Below are 18,098 nucleotides of genomic sequence, written 5' to 3'. Positions count from 1 at the left end.
TTGAATTTTTTTGTTTAAATCTCATAATAAAAGTAAAGAGTGCACCTAAAATTACAGAACCCGCTCTTCTAAATGGTTTATAACTTTATAATGTGCCTACCTGAAAGTAAGTTTTAAATTTGGCGTTATATGCACTAATGCTTATATTTGTCGCTAACGTCCATAACTGTGTTACATATATCAAGTGTGCATTAATGCTTATATTTGTTATCAAGTGTTTCGAAAAGTGAATTGGTAGAGCGAACCAGCATTATAAAAATCTAATTTGAATCAAATAATAACTAGCAATCCGGATCGATGACGAACCGATTATCTCGTGGGAGAATCTATCAAAAAAACTTAAATAATAATTTTAATTAAAAATAAAAATTAAAAAGACATAGGAAAGAACCAGAAGATTTGCCCAATCCCAATCGTCCAAATCCCCTATTGCTGCCCAATTGTTTGACAAATGGGTGGCCAGCCTATCAAATCTGACCTACTCCCAAGTCCAACTAAGAATCAAGTAAGTTCTTCTCGATTCTTGATCTGGATCGGCATATTTTGAGTTATGGCATTGAGTACCTCTCCCTGTTTGGGAGGGGCAATTGGGTCATTTGCATTGAGACCCTTTCTGTCTTTCTAATGAAAGACATGGGGTAACCCATAATCTTCTCAATAAAACAAACCCAAAAAGTTAAGAACAAAATAAATCCAATAAAAGGCAATAAGTGTCGAGCATATCGGGCTGTAAAAGCAAGAAAAACGGCCGCGGTTTGGCCGTTTCCTTTTATTCTTGGAAATTAACAGCCGGCACTCAAAAATCTCTCTCTCTAAACTATTTTTGAAGCTCTCTCCCTCTCTCTTTCCTTCCCTTCTTACAATCTTAGTTCTTTTTGGTTTTGGTTCTCTTTCTCTCTCTAAGCTGTGCCATTTAAAGTTTTAGCATGTATAGCATGCTCTCAAGGGAGCATACTATTATTATACTAACTCACTTCGAGCAAGAAGCTACTTAGGAAATTGTTTTTCATCTCAAAATTTATGATCTGCCACAGAATTGCTTAAAAATTGTAGTTTGTATAGGGTTGCAACTTTAAACCATCAAATTAAGTCGCATCTATAATTTGATTATAAATATAAATTTAATGCTCTTATAATTATTATGATTTATTCTCTTATCAATAAAAGTTCATAAAATTGTAAAAAAGAAGAAGAGCGTTGTCAAAAGATTCTTAGGATGACTTGAGAATCTATTTTTATATTTTATTATAAATTTTTAAACTTAAAAAATGGTTCAAATCAATTATCTATGAACGTTTAAAAATCTTGAAAATAGATGATCTAGATAATGTGTTGCAAGGTGTGTTATTTTTAGGATTAAAAATCTTTTTTCATTTTTGGATTCATATATCTCGATGTTGAGACGATCAATTATAGAGTTTTTCAATACCAAATTTTTGAGATACACCTGAATTTTATATTTTAAGGTTGCAACTTTATATAAATTTTTCCTTACTTGTATTAATGTTTTTTTGGATTTAGAATAGTTTTAGAGATCCTGCCCTCCAAAAATAAAGAATTGAAGGGCCCTTGATTGACCTTGAGACATTATTTTTTTAAACACATAGAATGTTTTTACTTCTTGATGTTCTAGATATAGATCTCTAAAAATACTAAAATATTGGTGCTTTAGTATTACCTGAGGGAGCAAACAGACACGAGGAGCAAATAGACAGCATACGCCTGCAGGAGCAGCAAATATTTTCACTTCAAATTTAGCCACCTCTCTCGGACGATCCTCCTTCCGGTTTGTAGTTCTTGTATTATCTTCAGTGTTAAATTTAGTTTGGGACAAGCTTCCACACGTGCCACCCACTTGGCTCAGTCACGTGTGACGTGTTGCCTTTTCAATACCTCACATATCAAGCTTTAATTTTAGCATGAACCGGTTTTTATGGGCAGCACGGGTAATCCGATTATGTTTTAACGGATTGGGAAGCTGTTTTAACCCGCAACCGACTTTCGGGTTTTTATTTGGTGTTTAGCTGTTAAGATTTTTTTTATTTTTTTTCCTTTCCCTCTCTCTTTCTACTCTAAATTCTTAAAAAAGGAAATTTATGAAACTACATGTGAATGATTATCCGTTAGACATTTTATCTATATCTTTTAATTTAAATGTAGCATCAATAAACGATAAGATAAAAAAAGATAAATTTAGATGAACTGGCCATATATAGAGTAGACCTATTATAGCATCTATTAGAAAGTGCGAATTAGTTCAAGTGTAAAACTAAAAAAAAACAAAGAAATAAGCTCAAAAAGACGAGAAAAACGATATAGAGATTTATGGTTTCGTTGAAGCTAATAACCTTTAATAAAGCATAACGGTAGACCAAAATTCATGTAGCTTAATTATCTCATGAAAAACAGTATCACTCGTTCCTTAGAGAGAAAATATAGAAAATAGTGAACAATAATTAATTATATTTTTTATGCCTTTTTTGTTCCTTTTTATTCCTTCTCTTTGGATTGAATTCAACGTCGAGGTCCAATTCAACTTCAAACCCATTCTATTCGGTGCATATCTCTCTCTCATGAGAGTTCATTGGTATTTTCACAGAAAGAAGGGCCTCAATAAGTTTGCCCTTGCTATCTCTTTACTTCCTACACAAAATGAGATGAGATTTAAAGGTTCAACGCGTAAAAAGGCATTGTGATTACGCATACATGGTCCAAAGCAATAGAAGTCCTGATATTTTCCAACACTAAAGTTCTCTCTTTTCAATTTGGGATTCTCTCTCTTAGAAAGCTTGCTATATTAAATTGTACTTTCTCTCTCTTATTGCTTTGGTTATTAGATATGGTTTCCTTGAAACTTTCCAGGCGACATGGGACACAGGACAAAGGCTAGCAGTCAATCATTTAAGGAAGAAGTTTATACAAGGGTGAGGCCCAATAAGAGGTTGTTTCGATGCTAAAAAACCTTCAATTCGATCATTTTAACTTCAATATTTATGAACATTAGAAGAAATAGATTTCAAGTCTTGGAAATAGTGCATCATGTAATGTACTATCTAGATCGGCAATTTTCAAGTTTTTCAAGTGTTCATAGATCTACTACTCTATTTGCAATATTTTTTAATATTTAAATTTTATAATTAGATATGAAATACACTTTTGTTTAGTCATTATAAAGATTTTTTATACTAAAAACAACATATTTCAGCATTATTTGAAGGTGCGCCTTACTTTGCATGTTTAGGGCCTCAGCCTTATGCAAACAACACCCATAATCTAATGAACTTTATAAATATCAAGAAAGTGATAAATTTCTATTGGAAATTGGGAACTATCCTTTGACTTTTAGTGGGTCCAGATCATTGGGTGTAAAACGCTGCGTTTCTAACTAATTTTTATGATCTACCTTTGCGCATTACCTACGTGATTAATGGAACTTGGAAATAAATCAGCGAGACTTATGAATCGCAAAGGTTAGCATGAAAGGAGATTGTTTATAACAATATACTAAAAACTGACCCAGATCAAGAATTGCCGAATAAAAATTGTGGATCCGGATAGGGTTATATAGGGGCTGACCTAGTTCTTTTACATTTGTAATGCAATATAGAAAACTCTATATCGATGTTCTCACCAGTTGAGATTAAAAAAAATTGGTGCTAGATTCATCTCGAAACCATCAATCAATCATCATCATCCAAGTTGTAACCAAACTAAATTGGTGCTAGATTCATCTCGAAACCATCAATCAATCATCATCATCCAAGTTGTAACCAAACTATTTGGGATCAACCCAGTGATTCAAAAAGCGGATCGCCCAGCACTTAGGCGGTTTGAAAGGCCTGGGCGCAACGCCCAGGCCTAGGCGGCCAATCTGGGAGGCCGTCTAGGCAGTACGGAACCGGCCTAGGAGGCCGCCTAGCACCCAGCCTTGCGCGTCCATCTAGGGCTTACGTTATTTTTTTCGTTTTTAAGGCTTAAAAATTATGGTTTTAGGTTTATTTGAAACCTAAACCTTCTTTGAGAGAAAACCACGAAGAAAAACTAGGTTGTGATGAATTTTTTAAAATCAAAGGGTTACTCAAAGTTAACCAAAATTGATCAAAACATCACCCATTGGTATTATATCTATTTTTGATGCTTTGCAAAGTTATTAGGGGGTGTTTTAGAAGATTTTGAGTATTTAGAAACATCTTTGAGGTGAAAGTTTGAAGGTTGAGCAATCAAACTCAAAATAAGTTATTTTTTTTATTGCTTTAGTAATTTGTATTATTTTGAGATGTATTCTTCAAGATCTAATAAGAGTGGTGACCCCTGTTGGAAATATGGCTATAACCAAAATCTTAATGATAAAAATTGCATAAAATGCAATTTTTGTTAAAATAATACAAAAGGGGCATAAACCAATTCAAGAAACATCTTGTCAGTATTAGGGGGGATATTGGCCCATATAAAAAGACTTCTGATGCTGTTAAAGAGGAAATAAAGAATTTTTTGAACTTAGTAAAAATGAAAAAAGATGAGAGATTTGCCTCTATAGCAAAGATTAGGTCTAGGGTTCGAGTCATATTTGATGATGATGAAAGTGATGAAGAACGGATTGGGGAGGGATGTCAAGAGGTTGAGCAAATCCATCATTAGGAGAAAGGGGAAGGGAGTTGTAATTGCTTATGGTTCTGGTTCTGGGAGTAAGAAGCTTCGGATTAGAGGCCCTATAGATAGTTTCTTACCTCGGCCTGACCCTGAGATTGCAGGAGAGAAAACAAAAAAGTAAACCACCATTGAAAATAGAATCAAGAAGGAAGAGAGAGATAGAGCTGCATATTATTTGGCTACATGGTTTTATGGGGCGGACATTCCTTTTAATACCTCTAACTTGAAGAGCTTTTATGCTGCAATAGAGGCACTTGGCCAATTTGGCACTGGGATGAAACCCCCAACCCCATATGAGCTTTCAGAGCATTTTTTTAAAAAAGGTAGTGAGTGCCACGAAGGAAGCTGTAGAACTTAAGAAAGATGCAGGGGCTTAGTATGGGGTTTTTCTTATGACTGATGCTTAGAGTGATAGAAAAAGAAGAAGTCAAATGAATTTCCATGTGAATTGTCCAGTAGGGATTGTTTTTTTTATGCCTATGATCATATCCATGATGCCCATTACATATTTCAAGTGATAGAAGAAAGAAATCAAGGAGGTTGGGGAGCATCTTTGTCACAGACAATGCTGCTCCTAATGTTGCTGCATCTAATTTGTTGCACATAGCTTATCCTAAAATCTTTTAGACACCATTTGCAGCACATTGCATAAACCTCATGCTTGAGGCTCTTGGCGGTTTAACTGAGATATCAGGTGCAGCAAAGAAGGCCAAGTATGTTACGAATTTCATTTATAGCCACCATATCACCCTTAACATGATGCGTACCTTTACAAAGAAGAAAGAGATTGTGAGGCATGGGGTCACGAGGTTTGAGACCTGGTACTTATGCCTAGATAGCATAAGAGTACAGTTGAGCCAAATGTTTACATCGGATGAGTGGAGAGCATGCAAGTGGTTTAAGGCTCAGATTGGGAAGCAGGTGAGAGGTATTATACTTTCTAAGGCTTTTTGGCGAGGGATGAATGACGCTCTTAAGGTATTTTTTTCTCTTATCAAAATCCTTCACATGGTTGATAGTGACAAGCCTTCTATGTGATGCTATGGAGAAATGTAAAAGAGAGATAGCCCAAAATTTCAATGATGAAGAAACCCACTACAAGCATGTTTGGGAGATTATTGATAAGAAGTGGGATCGGCAGCTACATCGTCCATTACATGCAACTAGTTATTATTGGAACCCAGCTTTTTTTTATACTAACAATGATATACAAATAAATGACACAATTATGAATGTATTTAATGAGTGTATAGAGGTGCTAGTCCCTGATCCTGATATGCATGATATTATATGTGCTGATGAGCTGATAAATTACAAGTGCGCATTAAAGTCTTTTGGGAGTCCAATGGCGATGAGGCAAATGATCAAAATTAATCCAGGTATAAAATATTATAATATTAATAATATTCTTAAGTTCATCTTCATCAAGTTCAACTGTTCAAGTATCAAGTGTTTCTATTATTTATTTATGATTTTTATTTTATTTTTTGGCAGCCCATTGGTGGAGCCAACATGGGCGTAGTTTTCCAAAATTACAAAAGTTGGTCATTCGGATCTTAAACCTAACTACTTCTTTATCCGGTTGTGAGCGCAATTGGAGTATTTTGAAGAAGTAAGGCCATAAGGGTAATTTGTATAGTTTCATAAATAATACATGAACTATAGATATTAGATTTTAATTAGTTCACTTTCATTTGATTTTGTTAGCTTCATACAAAAAAAAAGAACATGCTTGTATTAAAGAAGTTCAATGACCTTGTCTATATCAAGTACAATCGATTCTTGAAGGACAGATTTGCTAAGAGAGATAATAGAGACCCCATCAGATCAAAAAATGTGGACAATGCTATGGAGTGGTTAGTTGATGATGATGATGAGATCGAGGGGCATGAAAAATTGACATGGAACATGGTCATTGATGCTTCAAGGACATTAGCTGACCCTCCTAAGGCTACTAGAGCTTTTGCACAGAGAACAAGGGTGGAAGAAGAGGCAGATTCATAAGAGACGGAGGACGATGAGTCGCAATATGTCGAGGAAGGTGACGACTCCGATGAATATGATGCCAATACAGGTGACCAAGATTTTCTGATGATGAATGAATTTTGATTGTTGAATAACTATTAAACTTTGTTACTTTGATGTTTGAACTTTGATTGAAGTATTGTGTATTGAACATTTGAACTATTGAAGATTCTTTTGAGTCTTCAAGTATTACTTTCATAGTTTTATAATTTGGTTGGTTGGAATATTTTAAGTTTTAATTGGATATGGATTATGGAGTATGAACCGACTTATGGATTATGGTTATGCTTATGGAATGTATGCTAAATACTAATATGTAGTATAATTTGAATATAACTGATAGTATGATACTCAAATAACTGCAGAATTCTTATTTGGATTCAACTGGGCCTGCCCAAGTTCTGGGCGCCCGCCTAGGCGCTAGGTGGCCTGGACTCCCCAATCCACCTAGGACCCGCATAGCGTTTTTTGAAACATTGGATCAACCACACAAATCATGTTTTTCCACTATGTTGTATAAAAGGTCATACCGGCAATCAAACCATAAGCCATTGTATCTCTTCTCACTACTTTTATCCTTTTGGGCTTTGACCTCTTGACAGCATTAATCCAGCTTCCTAAAAAAGACTAATTTTTTGGATCATGAAGCAATTATTGCTAGACTAATGGAAACTCGATGTCCAGTCTCCCAAAAGCGAAAAAAGGTGCAAAAATAATCAGAAAGCAGAATTCACTATTAAATTGGTATATATACAAAATTATAGTACATCACACAAGAAAGGCTGGAGCATGGAGGAGCACTATCCATCCCAATTCACTTTAATTATCTCTCTCTCTCTACATTTCTCTCTCATAATCCAAACATCAATTATTAGAACTACCAATATGACCCAAAAGATATTTGGCCTCTGAAATTGATCTGTGAATGTCTAAGAGCTCTTCCTTCACCTTCTCAGAGACACACTGTTCATGCTCCAATGCTCGGCATTTCTTCTCTCTCACCATTTTCAAATGCTGAAGAACTCTTCTCTTCTCCAGCAACTCCACCTCGTAGACTTTGATCTCTTCTTCCTTGAAACCCAATTCAAATATCGCATCATGGCATTCTATTATGAGGCTTTCCATCTCTATCCTCCTTTCCTCTCTCATCTTTTCAATAATCGGCTTCTCTCTAACTACATTGTTCAAAGCAAGTTCTGCCTCCTCCAGTGCATTCAAACTAGTCCTCATCTCCACTTCAGCACTCAAAATCTCAGCCTCCAAAGACTCCAACTTCGCCTTCATTTCATGAGATTCCTTTCTTGTGCTTACAAGCTTTTGCTGCAACTTTTTCATCTCAGATCTCAGATTGGTCCGATCCTCTTCAGATTTTAACAGATCTGCAGCCTTACCCATTTGGAATATAGAAGAAGGGTTCACAGTATCCAGTTTATGCATCATAGTGAGGGCTCGCTCTCTCTCTCTTCTTCTGTCGTCTTCCTCTTCTATCTTTAGCTTCAAACAGCCAAGCTCTTCTTTGATTTTAGATTCACTCTCTCTGGTCTTCAAGTATGTAGACTCCAGTTCATGCTTACGAGCTTGGAGACTTACCAGCTTTTCTCTTTTTTGCCCAACAACATAGGTTTCAGCCTCCATTTTTGACCTTGCTTGAGCTTCTCTCTGAGCCCAATCCTCATCTGATGTGCATATGTTTGTTACAGCCAATTTTACTGCAGAGAGTTTCCCAAACGCTTTCGCCTTTCTTTCGTCTGCTTCAGCATGAAGGTGTTTTAAGTTAGATATTTGTTGATCCAAGACCTGCAATTCTCTCTCTACAGCATCGATTTCTTTCGAAAGTTTTTTTCTCTCTCTTACATTGGTCTCAAACATGCTGAAAAACTTCATAGCCCCAGTTGCTTCGATCAGCTTGTGTTGCGCGAAGTCCAGTTTTCCTCCCACCATAATTAACTCCTCCCAGTTTGGCATGGTTTCTTCAAATTTTCCAGGATTTACTTCTTTATCAGAACCTTGTTCTTTCTCATCCAATGGCATAGGCTCTCCATACTGTTTCACATTTTTTAACCCTTCTGTTTCGTCCAGTTCATTTTGCTCTGTTATTTCTGTCATATCAATATCCCCCATTGATATACTAGTCTCTGCCAATTTGGCAGTGATTTCATCTATCTCAGGGTTCTGGGAAACAGGAGCTATACCTGGTTCTTCACCGTGATACTGCTTTCCTTCATCAACTTCAACAAGCTTCTCAGGGAAATTTTCTGCAATTTGCCTTGCTTCCTCTCTCTCAGATATACTCTTATCTCTGGCCCAAACCATTCTCTTGAATTCATCTCTCTCTTGCATGGCTTTCTCAAACAAAGCCATCAGTCTCTCATTCTCTTCATGCATCTCGTGGAGCTGGCGCTCCAAGTCTTCAATATTTTTCACATCATTCATTTGATTTTCAGTGTGTTCTTCGGTGAAACTGATCGGGTCCATCTGGGTATCTTCATTTTTATCTTCTGTAACCTTTGCAGAGCTCAGATTGCAACCTTCGGTCTTCTCTACTTGGTGGTTATCAGTGTGTCGATTGGTCTTATTTTCTGCTATAGCAACTTCATATAACTCAATCAATTTATTATTGTCTTCCAATAGAACTCTGAGGTTCGACCGAAGATCCTCATTCTCTTTGCAAAGTTCAGCTTCTCGCTGGCTTGCGGCAGCTATCGCATCAACCATGGCTTTAAGTTCCATCTGATCAGTAGATATTTCTGCCATAGAGTCTTCTGCTTCTAATTTTGAGGCCTTCTTTCTCTCTTCTTCAAGTTGCAATGTTAAATCATCCACTCGCCTGCAGATATTTAGAAAATGGAGAAAGCCTTAAAGTCTGTTCAATATTTTTATGAGAAAAAGACAGGATCCTCAAGTAAACTCATGGATTACACAAATTGATAATTCATATATTTTTTCATCATCTAATATTAAATAGTCAGCAAAAACTTTATTAATCAACCATTTTAATCTCTTTAGAAATGATAATATTACTATGACTATTCTGTAGCTTCAAGGCAGAAATCAAACACTAATGATAAAGTCCATTACCTTTCTAACTTCTCTTTAGCTTCAAGGCAGAAGTTCAAATTCTTACGCAATGCCTCTACTTCCCTCTGATTATGAATAACCTACAAGACATAAATGAATTTTGAATTGAAGGAAAGTAACAAAGTCATGGTAAGTAAAGAGAGGAAAGTTCAACTTGAATATTACCAATACCTGCATATGGAGGGTTTCATTTTCTTCCCTAACAGCAGAGAAATCCAAAGGTGATGGGTCCTGTGAGTTAAAAACATAACAATCTTATTTATTATTCATCATGCACAGGCAAACAATTATAGTACCAGACATTTTGTCCACTTTCTTGAATAACATAGGGATTTATTCAAAATCCTTTCTTTTCATTAATAGTGGACTCATCCAGAAGTCTGATATTCAAAAGTCACTTTCAGTTTCCCTTATATTATCAAAAAGGTTCACACAAAGCTTGATAATAGGATCTTTTCATACCTGACTGAGCAGCAAGAGATTATTGTTACTACTATTGAGATTGCCCAGGTCCAAGCTTCGTTTCTAGAAACACAAGAAAAACCCCAAAAGCCTCAGGAAAATGGAAAAAGAGTAGCAGCAGCATATGAAATTCCTTTGGAATAGCAAAACTACAAGTATACACCTGAACCATGTTAGTATCCTTATCATGCATCAGTTTCCACTCCAATGCTTCAAACAACTGCAAAATAAGATGTCTGGGTAAAAATTGAGAAAGGTGTCTTTTAAAAAACATAGATTTTGAACTCCTATCTAACGGAAAGAAAGGAAAACCTTATCCTGCAAGATTGAAATCTGCTCGGACATCATCTCTCGCTCCCCGTCCTCATGAAAAGACTGGAACCTGTTTGTAAAAAAGGATCACAATAATTGAAATTGTATCCTTCTCAACCAAGAATACTGCATCTCAACTATCTCATATGAGCAACTCTTAGATGAAGATTTAAAAATCCGAGGAGAGTCTGTAAAAATCACTTTGCAAAAGTGCTAAAATTACCTTGGCAAAAGCCTACTATATGTTAATTTACTTAACCAATAAAAGTATAAAAAAAAAAAATGCTTCAGATTTATTTTTTTCTTGAATAATATTAACAATGCTCATAAATATATGCCAAAAAGATAAGCAGAAACACTCAAAAAGAGAAGCACATACACTCAAAATGTTTCAGATTTAATTGTAGCTAAATTCCCTTTAAATAATCCCCATAATTGTCAAACTCGATTTTTCAGATTTAATTGTAGCTAAATTCTCTTTAAATAATCTCCGTAATTGTCAAACTCAATACTTTTACCTTCTAAGCTCCTCTTTCAATCTCAAGTTTTCCATGGCAAATCTAGTAACTTCTTGGTTCCTATCTACTTGAGTACGAAGAATTTCAATCTCCTTCAACAGTTCATTCTTTTCTTGCAAAAGGTGAGCTTCTGCAGAGATCTTAGCAGAAGCGACTGCCTCCAACCTTTTTATTCCTGCTTCACGAAACCGGAGTCTCATTTTTAAACTCTGAATCTCTTCTTCCCTCTGTTTGGTCTGATGCGAAAAAATATTCCATGTGTAAATTTGACAACCATAAAACATCAAAATAATTAAATAAATCAACTTTTCCACCTTTGACTCTAGTGCATTTGAGTAACAATAAAAGATAGAGTAATACAAATAAAAATAATAATATCAAGCTTATTAATTGATTTATCTCACTGGCTACATTTGTGTGTAAGACAATGGGCGTTACTCACCAGTTGCATTGCCGCTTGATTTTCATCAACCAATGCTTTCATTGCTATTTCTTTGTCTTGTGCCATTCTAAGAGCTCCAACAAGTGCAGTTTCAAGGTCCCTTCTCTGGATACACAAAAAAAAATCAAACAAAAACACTAACTTAATAATTGATACATTTATTATAATCTAAATACTTCATGTCAATTAATTGCCTTCTATTATTTACATACATGCACAAAGTGCCCGTCACATGCATAAACTCATTAAGGATTAAAGAAACAACCAATCTTCAATTGGTTTAAAAATTCACAGCTCCATTTCAAAATGAATAGAGATGGCAGAATGACTAGTAAACACCTGAGACACTTTCCCCTGAGATGTGAGTGGACTCAGTGATCCCTGCAAATCATCCCATTTAAAGGAGCCTGGGGAGCCAGGGAAGCATACACTCAAACTATCACTATCCTGGTTCTCAGTCCCTCCATTGACCACACCTCGCAAACGATTAACCTCTTTCTGCAAACAAATGAAGCATGGGAGTATTATGCAGGGAAAAGATTAAAATCTTTTAAAATTGGTCCAAGGAGAGGAGGAGAATTCATGGTAAAAATTGGAAGAAATACCATCAACATGATGGAGCTCATTCTTGATAAGAAAGTTGCAATGATAGTAACTTTGTATCAATATAAGCATCCTCATCATTTAAAAGCAGCTCAAATATATGCTGAACAATAGAAGAACACCATTTCCAGTGAACGACATTTGTATTGATCAGCATTTTTAGAGCAAACTATGAGGGGCTAATTTTCATTCTTATTAAAAGGGAATTTTTGCGTAAAGATCTTTAGCATTTTAAAAGGAGTGAGATTCTGAAGAAACTAGAGGCATTTGTTTAGTTTGTAAAAACCAAGGAGAAAAACAAGTAGAATTTGAAAGCAACTCCCTGTACAAATTAGCAACAAACCCCAGAGTTGGACCTAACCTTTAACTGTTGAATCTGGATACGCATTGCAAGGACATCTCCTGAAGCATCTTCATTCACAATTGCCTAGAAATCCAATGGCAGAGGTCCATATTTGATAATTAGCCTACTTAGAAAATTGTTAAAAGCAGAACATGGATGTAATTTCGGGGCATATTTTCACATACATTATTCCTAATAAACTTAGCTCGCTGGGCAAACTTGAGGGTGCTAAGTGTTTCCAATGCACAACTGTAGCAAGCACAGAGAAACTAATCAGTACCACCATCTCCTGAAAAAAAATTATGCATCATGCTATCTTCTCTTTTGCAAAAAATAACATACTAGGAAAGCATACTATACTAACCAATTTGATGGGCTTATATTTGCAATAATGGTTGTTTTTGAGTTTCCCCCTAAGGAGTCCTGAAAAATAAAACATTATCTTATGAGTTACATGTCATGCCAAAGAAATAAAACGATTTAGGAATGGTCCAGCCATTAGTGGCTAAAGTACTGAAAACTTCCAAAGCCCCTCTAAGAACAGTTATGGTACATTTCCTTAGTTTTTCCAGAAATCCAGGTAATCAAGGAAACCGTGTAATACATCAGAACTTCTTTTGAAATGAATTCCAGCGGTCAACCAGCAGATAATCTATACCAAAGAAAACACAGATAATAAGATTTAGTGCATTACCTGTAATAGAAATGTCAGTTTAGAATCACGATACGGTACATGCAAAGATTTCCCATTTGAAATATTGACAAGATTCATGATTACGAGCCTGTGAAATTCAAATCAGGTACAAAAATGTTATAAACGAAAGAGGAAACGATATAAATACATATGTAGAACTTCTAAAGAAGCTTTTAAAAAGAAAGAGGTGGTCAATGCAAGTACCCCAATGTGGAAAGTGATTTGTTGATGTTGGTTGCCTCTTTGAGGCGTTCACCTTCAGCACCTGAACTCTTTTGCCTGTAGTCAAAACATTATTTAATTCCTCATCAAATCTAGTCCAGAATTTTGGTTAGGAGTTTCATCGACTAATACAATATTGCCCAAATAAAATATTACCTCTCTGACCCTGCAAGGTCCACTAGGTTTAAACGAGCGAACCTATGATGGGTTACACCCTGTGCTTCCCACTGCAGAACATAGATGTTAAAAAATGACAAGAAGCGTTCGTCTATTGAAGTTATGTAGTTTCATGATAATGGAAAATTTCAAAATGAAAATGACAATTAAAAAAGTATCCATAGCATCGAGTACTATCAATGCAGGTTCAACAGGATTAAAAGCACAAATATAATAAAAGATATTACCATTTCCCTACTGCCATCCATAGTCATTAACTGCATTTTCAAATACGATAAACAAAAAGAAGAGAGGGGGAGGGGGGGGTTGTGGTGGGTGGAATGAACTCACCTTGCTTTCAATGACACATGTAAATACACTGTGGGAACGACTACTGGCATGGTTCATATTTGTGGCAGCAACTTTTCGATTTGCAGCACCCTAAGCATGCATTTGAAATATTTTAAAGCCACAATTTCTAATAGTAACAAAAAAATAATATTCTTAAGCAAAAATAAAGGAAAATGGAAATGCATGGGGGATACTGAAAAGCAAGCCATAACAAACAATAAAAAAATGTGTATACAGTATACGCACAATACTAAGAAACACTAAACTCAAATTGTTTATTATCTGGTACTATAATATAGATCACTTATTACCTGCAATTCACAGTTTGCCATAGTCCTTGAAGAGTAAATATAAAAAAGAATACCCAATATTGTACTACTCAATTGCCACATCCACCAACAGACAGAAATTAATTAGGAGTTGGATGAGTCATTTAATGTCTAACCCACCTGAACAAGTTGTTGGAGGACATCGCGAGCACTGTTGACCTCAAACTCAGTGATATTCTCCACATACACACCCTTCTTTGCATCTTCTCTTATCTACAGGCAGAAAATACCTTTTAGATCAATGCAAGATCACTGACAATGAAATTTAAAATCGAATAAATTATTTTTTGAACGGCGAGTGCTAAAAGTTGATCATTTTAACCAGGTATTGTGCTAAATATTACTTCAACAAAATTAAAATACAAAACCTGCAAATTTGTTGATGACGGATCCAGAAGATCAAGTATTTGTTCATTGTATATTTCCAAAAATGAGCATTTACAAGTAAATCTCAACTTTTCATCCTTTCGAGCTTCCTTTTCCTGACAGGGGAAAATTAAGAAACTAAGAGAAAAATTTTGACTATCAGAGAACTCGGATGTCAGCATGTCTCAAATTATTGTTCAGGAAAATGGAAAAACGAGATATGCATCAGTCAAACCCTGTATGGTGTAATTCATGGGATACTGAACAGGCAAAAACAACTCATTCACAGCTTCATGGGAAAGTTACTCAAGTTAACAAGTGCCTGCCATAGGTTTATGGGAAAACTTCATAAATGTGTACCCTATGCATCACATGGTTTGGGGTAAAAATTGATAGCCATAAAGCTATATGTTATGTAATGCATCAAAGTAAAAGATACTGCAAAATGTCATGTGGGTCATCATGGCAGAATATCTAGCAAATTTAATCTTTATTTATTCTTAAATGGGTCCTATAAAAACTAAATTCATAAAGCCCAAGGGATATCCATTACTGTTTTCTTTCATTACAGATCAATAAAGAAGAAAGTAACATCATTTTGTAAATTCAGGAAAGCGTGAGTTTTTCATTCAAATGCATGTTTGGGATCAATTCGATAACCATGGGTTACCTTTAAATTTATTTTGAAATAACTCAAATAAACACTTCTCCTGAAACCAGCAATAATTATTCACCTTCTAAAAAAGAATAGAATGGAAACGTTTTATACTCAAACAATCAACAAAATGTCTCTTCTTATAATTGACAAAATGTCCCCAATTTTTTCATGTATAATCTTCCTCATCAAATAGAGGGCGCAAGTTGGCACTGTTAGTCTCAACTTGTACAAGCAGGATTATTGTGATCACTTGAAAGTTCTTGTATTGGCAGTTACAATGAATGAAACAAAAAGCAATTTAGGATCAAAAGCTTTGAGAACTATATCATTTCGTCATTATCATATACAAGAAGTGGAGTGCTAACCTTTTGGATCCTTGAAAACAAGAGTTCAAATACTCGAGGTGTCATACCACAATTCACACTGTGCCTTCGAGTGCCTCCCTCAATATCTCCAAGCATTGTATGTGTCTTTCCACTACCGGTCTACAAACAAAGAACCTTCCTTTTGGTAAAAACTTAGTAGCATAGATTTGTCACATTTTAAAATGCTTACTATAAGTCAAATATTATGCAGCAAAAATTGACTCAGATTGTAAACATAGAAAGTAATAATAATATATATGTTTAACACCATCAACATATTAATTTATATGCGTGACACCATCTGTATTCCCATCCACATCAAGTGTTAATTTTTCTGTATGGGTGAAGTAAAGTCTCACACAGCCTACAGGTCATTTTAGTATGCTAGCCTGCTAGGTAAATATGTACTAATGGATCCTTTATTCCTAGCTTTCGATGCCCTCATCACAGGAGTCTTTATAGGTATTCAATGTGATTTTCTAAGGCACTCTTCTTGAAGATTTCCCCATGTTGTTTCTTCAAGAACTTGGAGGATTTTTACTAATCTAGTTATATTTTCTTACTATTTCATTTACTTGCTAGTTAATGTTTTTTAATGATTTTCAGCTTTAAGACTCCATATATGTGATAATTTTTATTTTCAAGACCAGGGACCATGGATTTATGGCAGGGGACAAGATATAAAGTATACCCATTGTTTAATTAAATGATGTTTCCGCATAGGGGTAAAGGATTTTCACCTTTTGGCCTTGGGGGCATTCTACAGGTAACTTGTTCTCAGAATGACAGAGCAAACATGATTCTTAGCAAAGCTGAGTAACTCACTTGGCCATAAGCAAACATGCAACTGTTGTATCCACCTATGCAATTCTCCACCATTGGCAACCCAGCCACTTTGAATAGCTTCTCCTATAATTCAACACAAGAAATTCTCTCAATGTTTGTGGCCACTAAGATCCAAAGATACGCAACAACGCAACGTGCATGCCAATGTTACAGAGAGGGACACAGAGTAAGCATGTTACCTGGCTAACAAACTCATCAGCTAAAACGTCAAAAGTAAAGCGAGTCTCAGGATGTCCGGTCCAAGTAAGAGATTGGACACTATCCTGTTTAACGCATCTGTTGTGGCCCTGAAGAGAAATCTCAGAACTACTTAAAGGCCTGATACGAATCACCACCTGCACAAATAACAATTGTAAGGGTAGTACCCAACTATTTCCAAAAGCAAATCTTTCCATGAAGAAATTCAGGTAATCGTAAAGATGCTTCACCTACAAAATGAAAAAAAAGAGAAAATGAATTTAGTGGTGCTAGCCAACAACTCTAATAGTTGGTGTTGCAAAAAGTATTGAGATGAATCCAAAATCAAAGATTCAGATATTCAGATGATCAAAGAGATGCTTCGACCCCAAGTAAAAAAAAAAGAGAGAAAAAAAAAGAGATTTCAGGCAGTGCTAGCCAACAATTGCTAATTTGTTGGTGTGGCAAAAAAATTTCGAGATAAAACCATTCGCTTTGTTAAGTCAAAATTACATCATTCAAATAATCGAAAACCAAAATCAAATTACCATTGATTCTCGAACTCTAATCAACATCAGACAATTTCCCAGTGTCTCCAAATGGTTCAATCATTTCTCGTATTCATGCCAAACAAAGTTGAACACATAAGAGAAATTTGCACCAACTTGAACACACTGAAAAACAAGAATAGAAAATAAGCAAAAAAAGAAAAGAAATAATCGAAGTGAACAAGTACCTGAACATTGTGGTCTTTCCAGAAAGATGGATCTTCGTGGATTTCAAAACTCTGAACCCTAGATCCACCATCATGGCTCTCCCTCTCTCTAATGCTACTAATAGGTTGAACTAGCAACTCTTTTGAAGCCGATTTTGCCAAAGCAGGTGAACATTCCACTTCTGATGAGGAGACATGCGCTTCCTGAAATCTGAACCTACTTCTAAAAGCACTTGCTGTCTCTGAAAAAGTTGGCATTTCCTCTGTGTACCCAAGAAGAAGCCCTCAACTGCAAAACGCTAGAAATCCAAAACCATAAGAACCCAAAACACTAGAATCTAGCGTTCTTGAAGGCCATGAAAATCACAGAGAAATGGCAGAAAAATGTAGAAAAAAAGAAATTAACAGTTGAAATCTCAAAACCGGTCAAGAACTCTATAGCACATAATATGAAACTAGGGTTTCAGAACAAAACTCTGATCAAATTAGGGTTTCCAGTGAAAATCCTAAGTAAAATGGATGAAATTAGGGTTATGTGAACAGAACTAGGGCAATGAGAAGATTGAAAATGGTTTTTTTCCGCATTTGGGTTTGAAGCAGAGGTGCCCAAGCCTTTTGTGTGGAGCTTTTGGTAATTAAGAAATTGTTTGAATATGGCAATCAACGGTCTAGATTGCTCAAGATTAACGGTCATTATAGATGGATGGGTTTTGAATTCGTGGACCGTTTGATCCGTAAGGTTTCGTTTATAAACGAGAGCAGTTCGAACATTTCTCATAATTTACT

At 35.6% G+C, this 18,098-nt stretch overlaps 1 protein-coding gene across 1 annotated transcript; it reads right to left on the bottom strand.

Moving 5' to 3' along the window:
- Positions 1–7,388: 7,388 nt before the first annotated feature.
- On the bottom strand, positions 7,389–18,033 carry LOC18421587 (P-loop containing nucleoside triphosphate hydrolases superfamily protein). Its single transcript, XM_020661505.2, has 22 exons — positions 17,334–18,033; positions 16,600–16,755; positions 16,400–16,483; positions 15,575–15,694; positions 14,554–14,667; positions 14,306–14,398; positions 13,857–13,946; positions 13,506–13,576; positions 13,332–13,406; positions 13,128–13,215; positions 12,798–12,856; positions 12,619–12,682; positions 12,452–12,517; positions 11,827–11,985; positions 11,488–11,592; positions 11,046–11,281; positions 10,528–10,597; positions 10,379–10,435; positions 10,216–10,278; positions 9,925–9,984; positions 9,754–9,833; positions 7,389–9,502 (listed from the first exon to the last, which is right to left on the bottom strand). The coding sequence occupies exons 1-22, from the start codon at positions 17,568–17,570 to the stop codon at positions 7,540–7,542; spliced, it is 4,110 nt and encodes a 1,369-aa protein (XP_020517164.2). The 5' UTR covers positions 17,571–18,033; the 3' UTR covers positions 7,389–7,539.
- Positions 18,034–18,098: the final 65 nt, after the last annotated feature.

The sequence above is a fragment of the Amborella trichopoda genome, chromosome 3 (genome assembly GCF_054954075.1).
Source record: "Amborella trichopoda isolate Santa Cruz 75 chromosome 3, AtrichopodaSantaCruz75HAP2 v2.0, whole genome shotgun sequence".
NCBI lineage: Eukaryota > Viridiplantae > Streptophyta > Magnoliopsida > Amborellales > Amborellaceae > Amborella > Amborella trichopoda.
The sequence above is the reverse complement of the archived record's forward strand: the minus strand, read 5'-3'. Positions and strand labels throughout refer to the sequence as shown.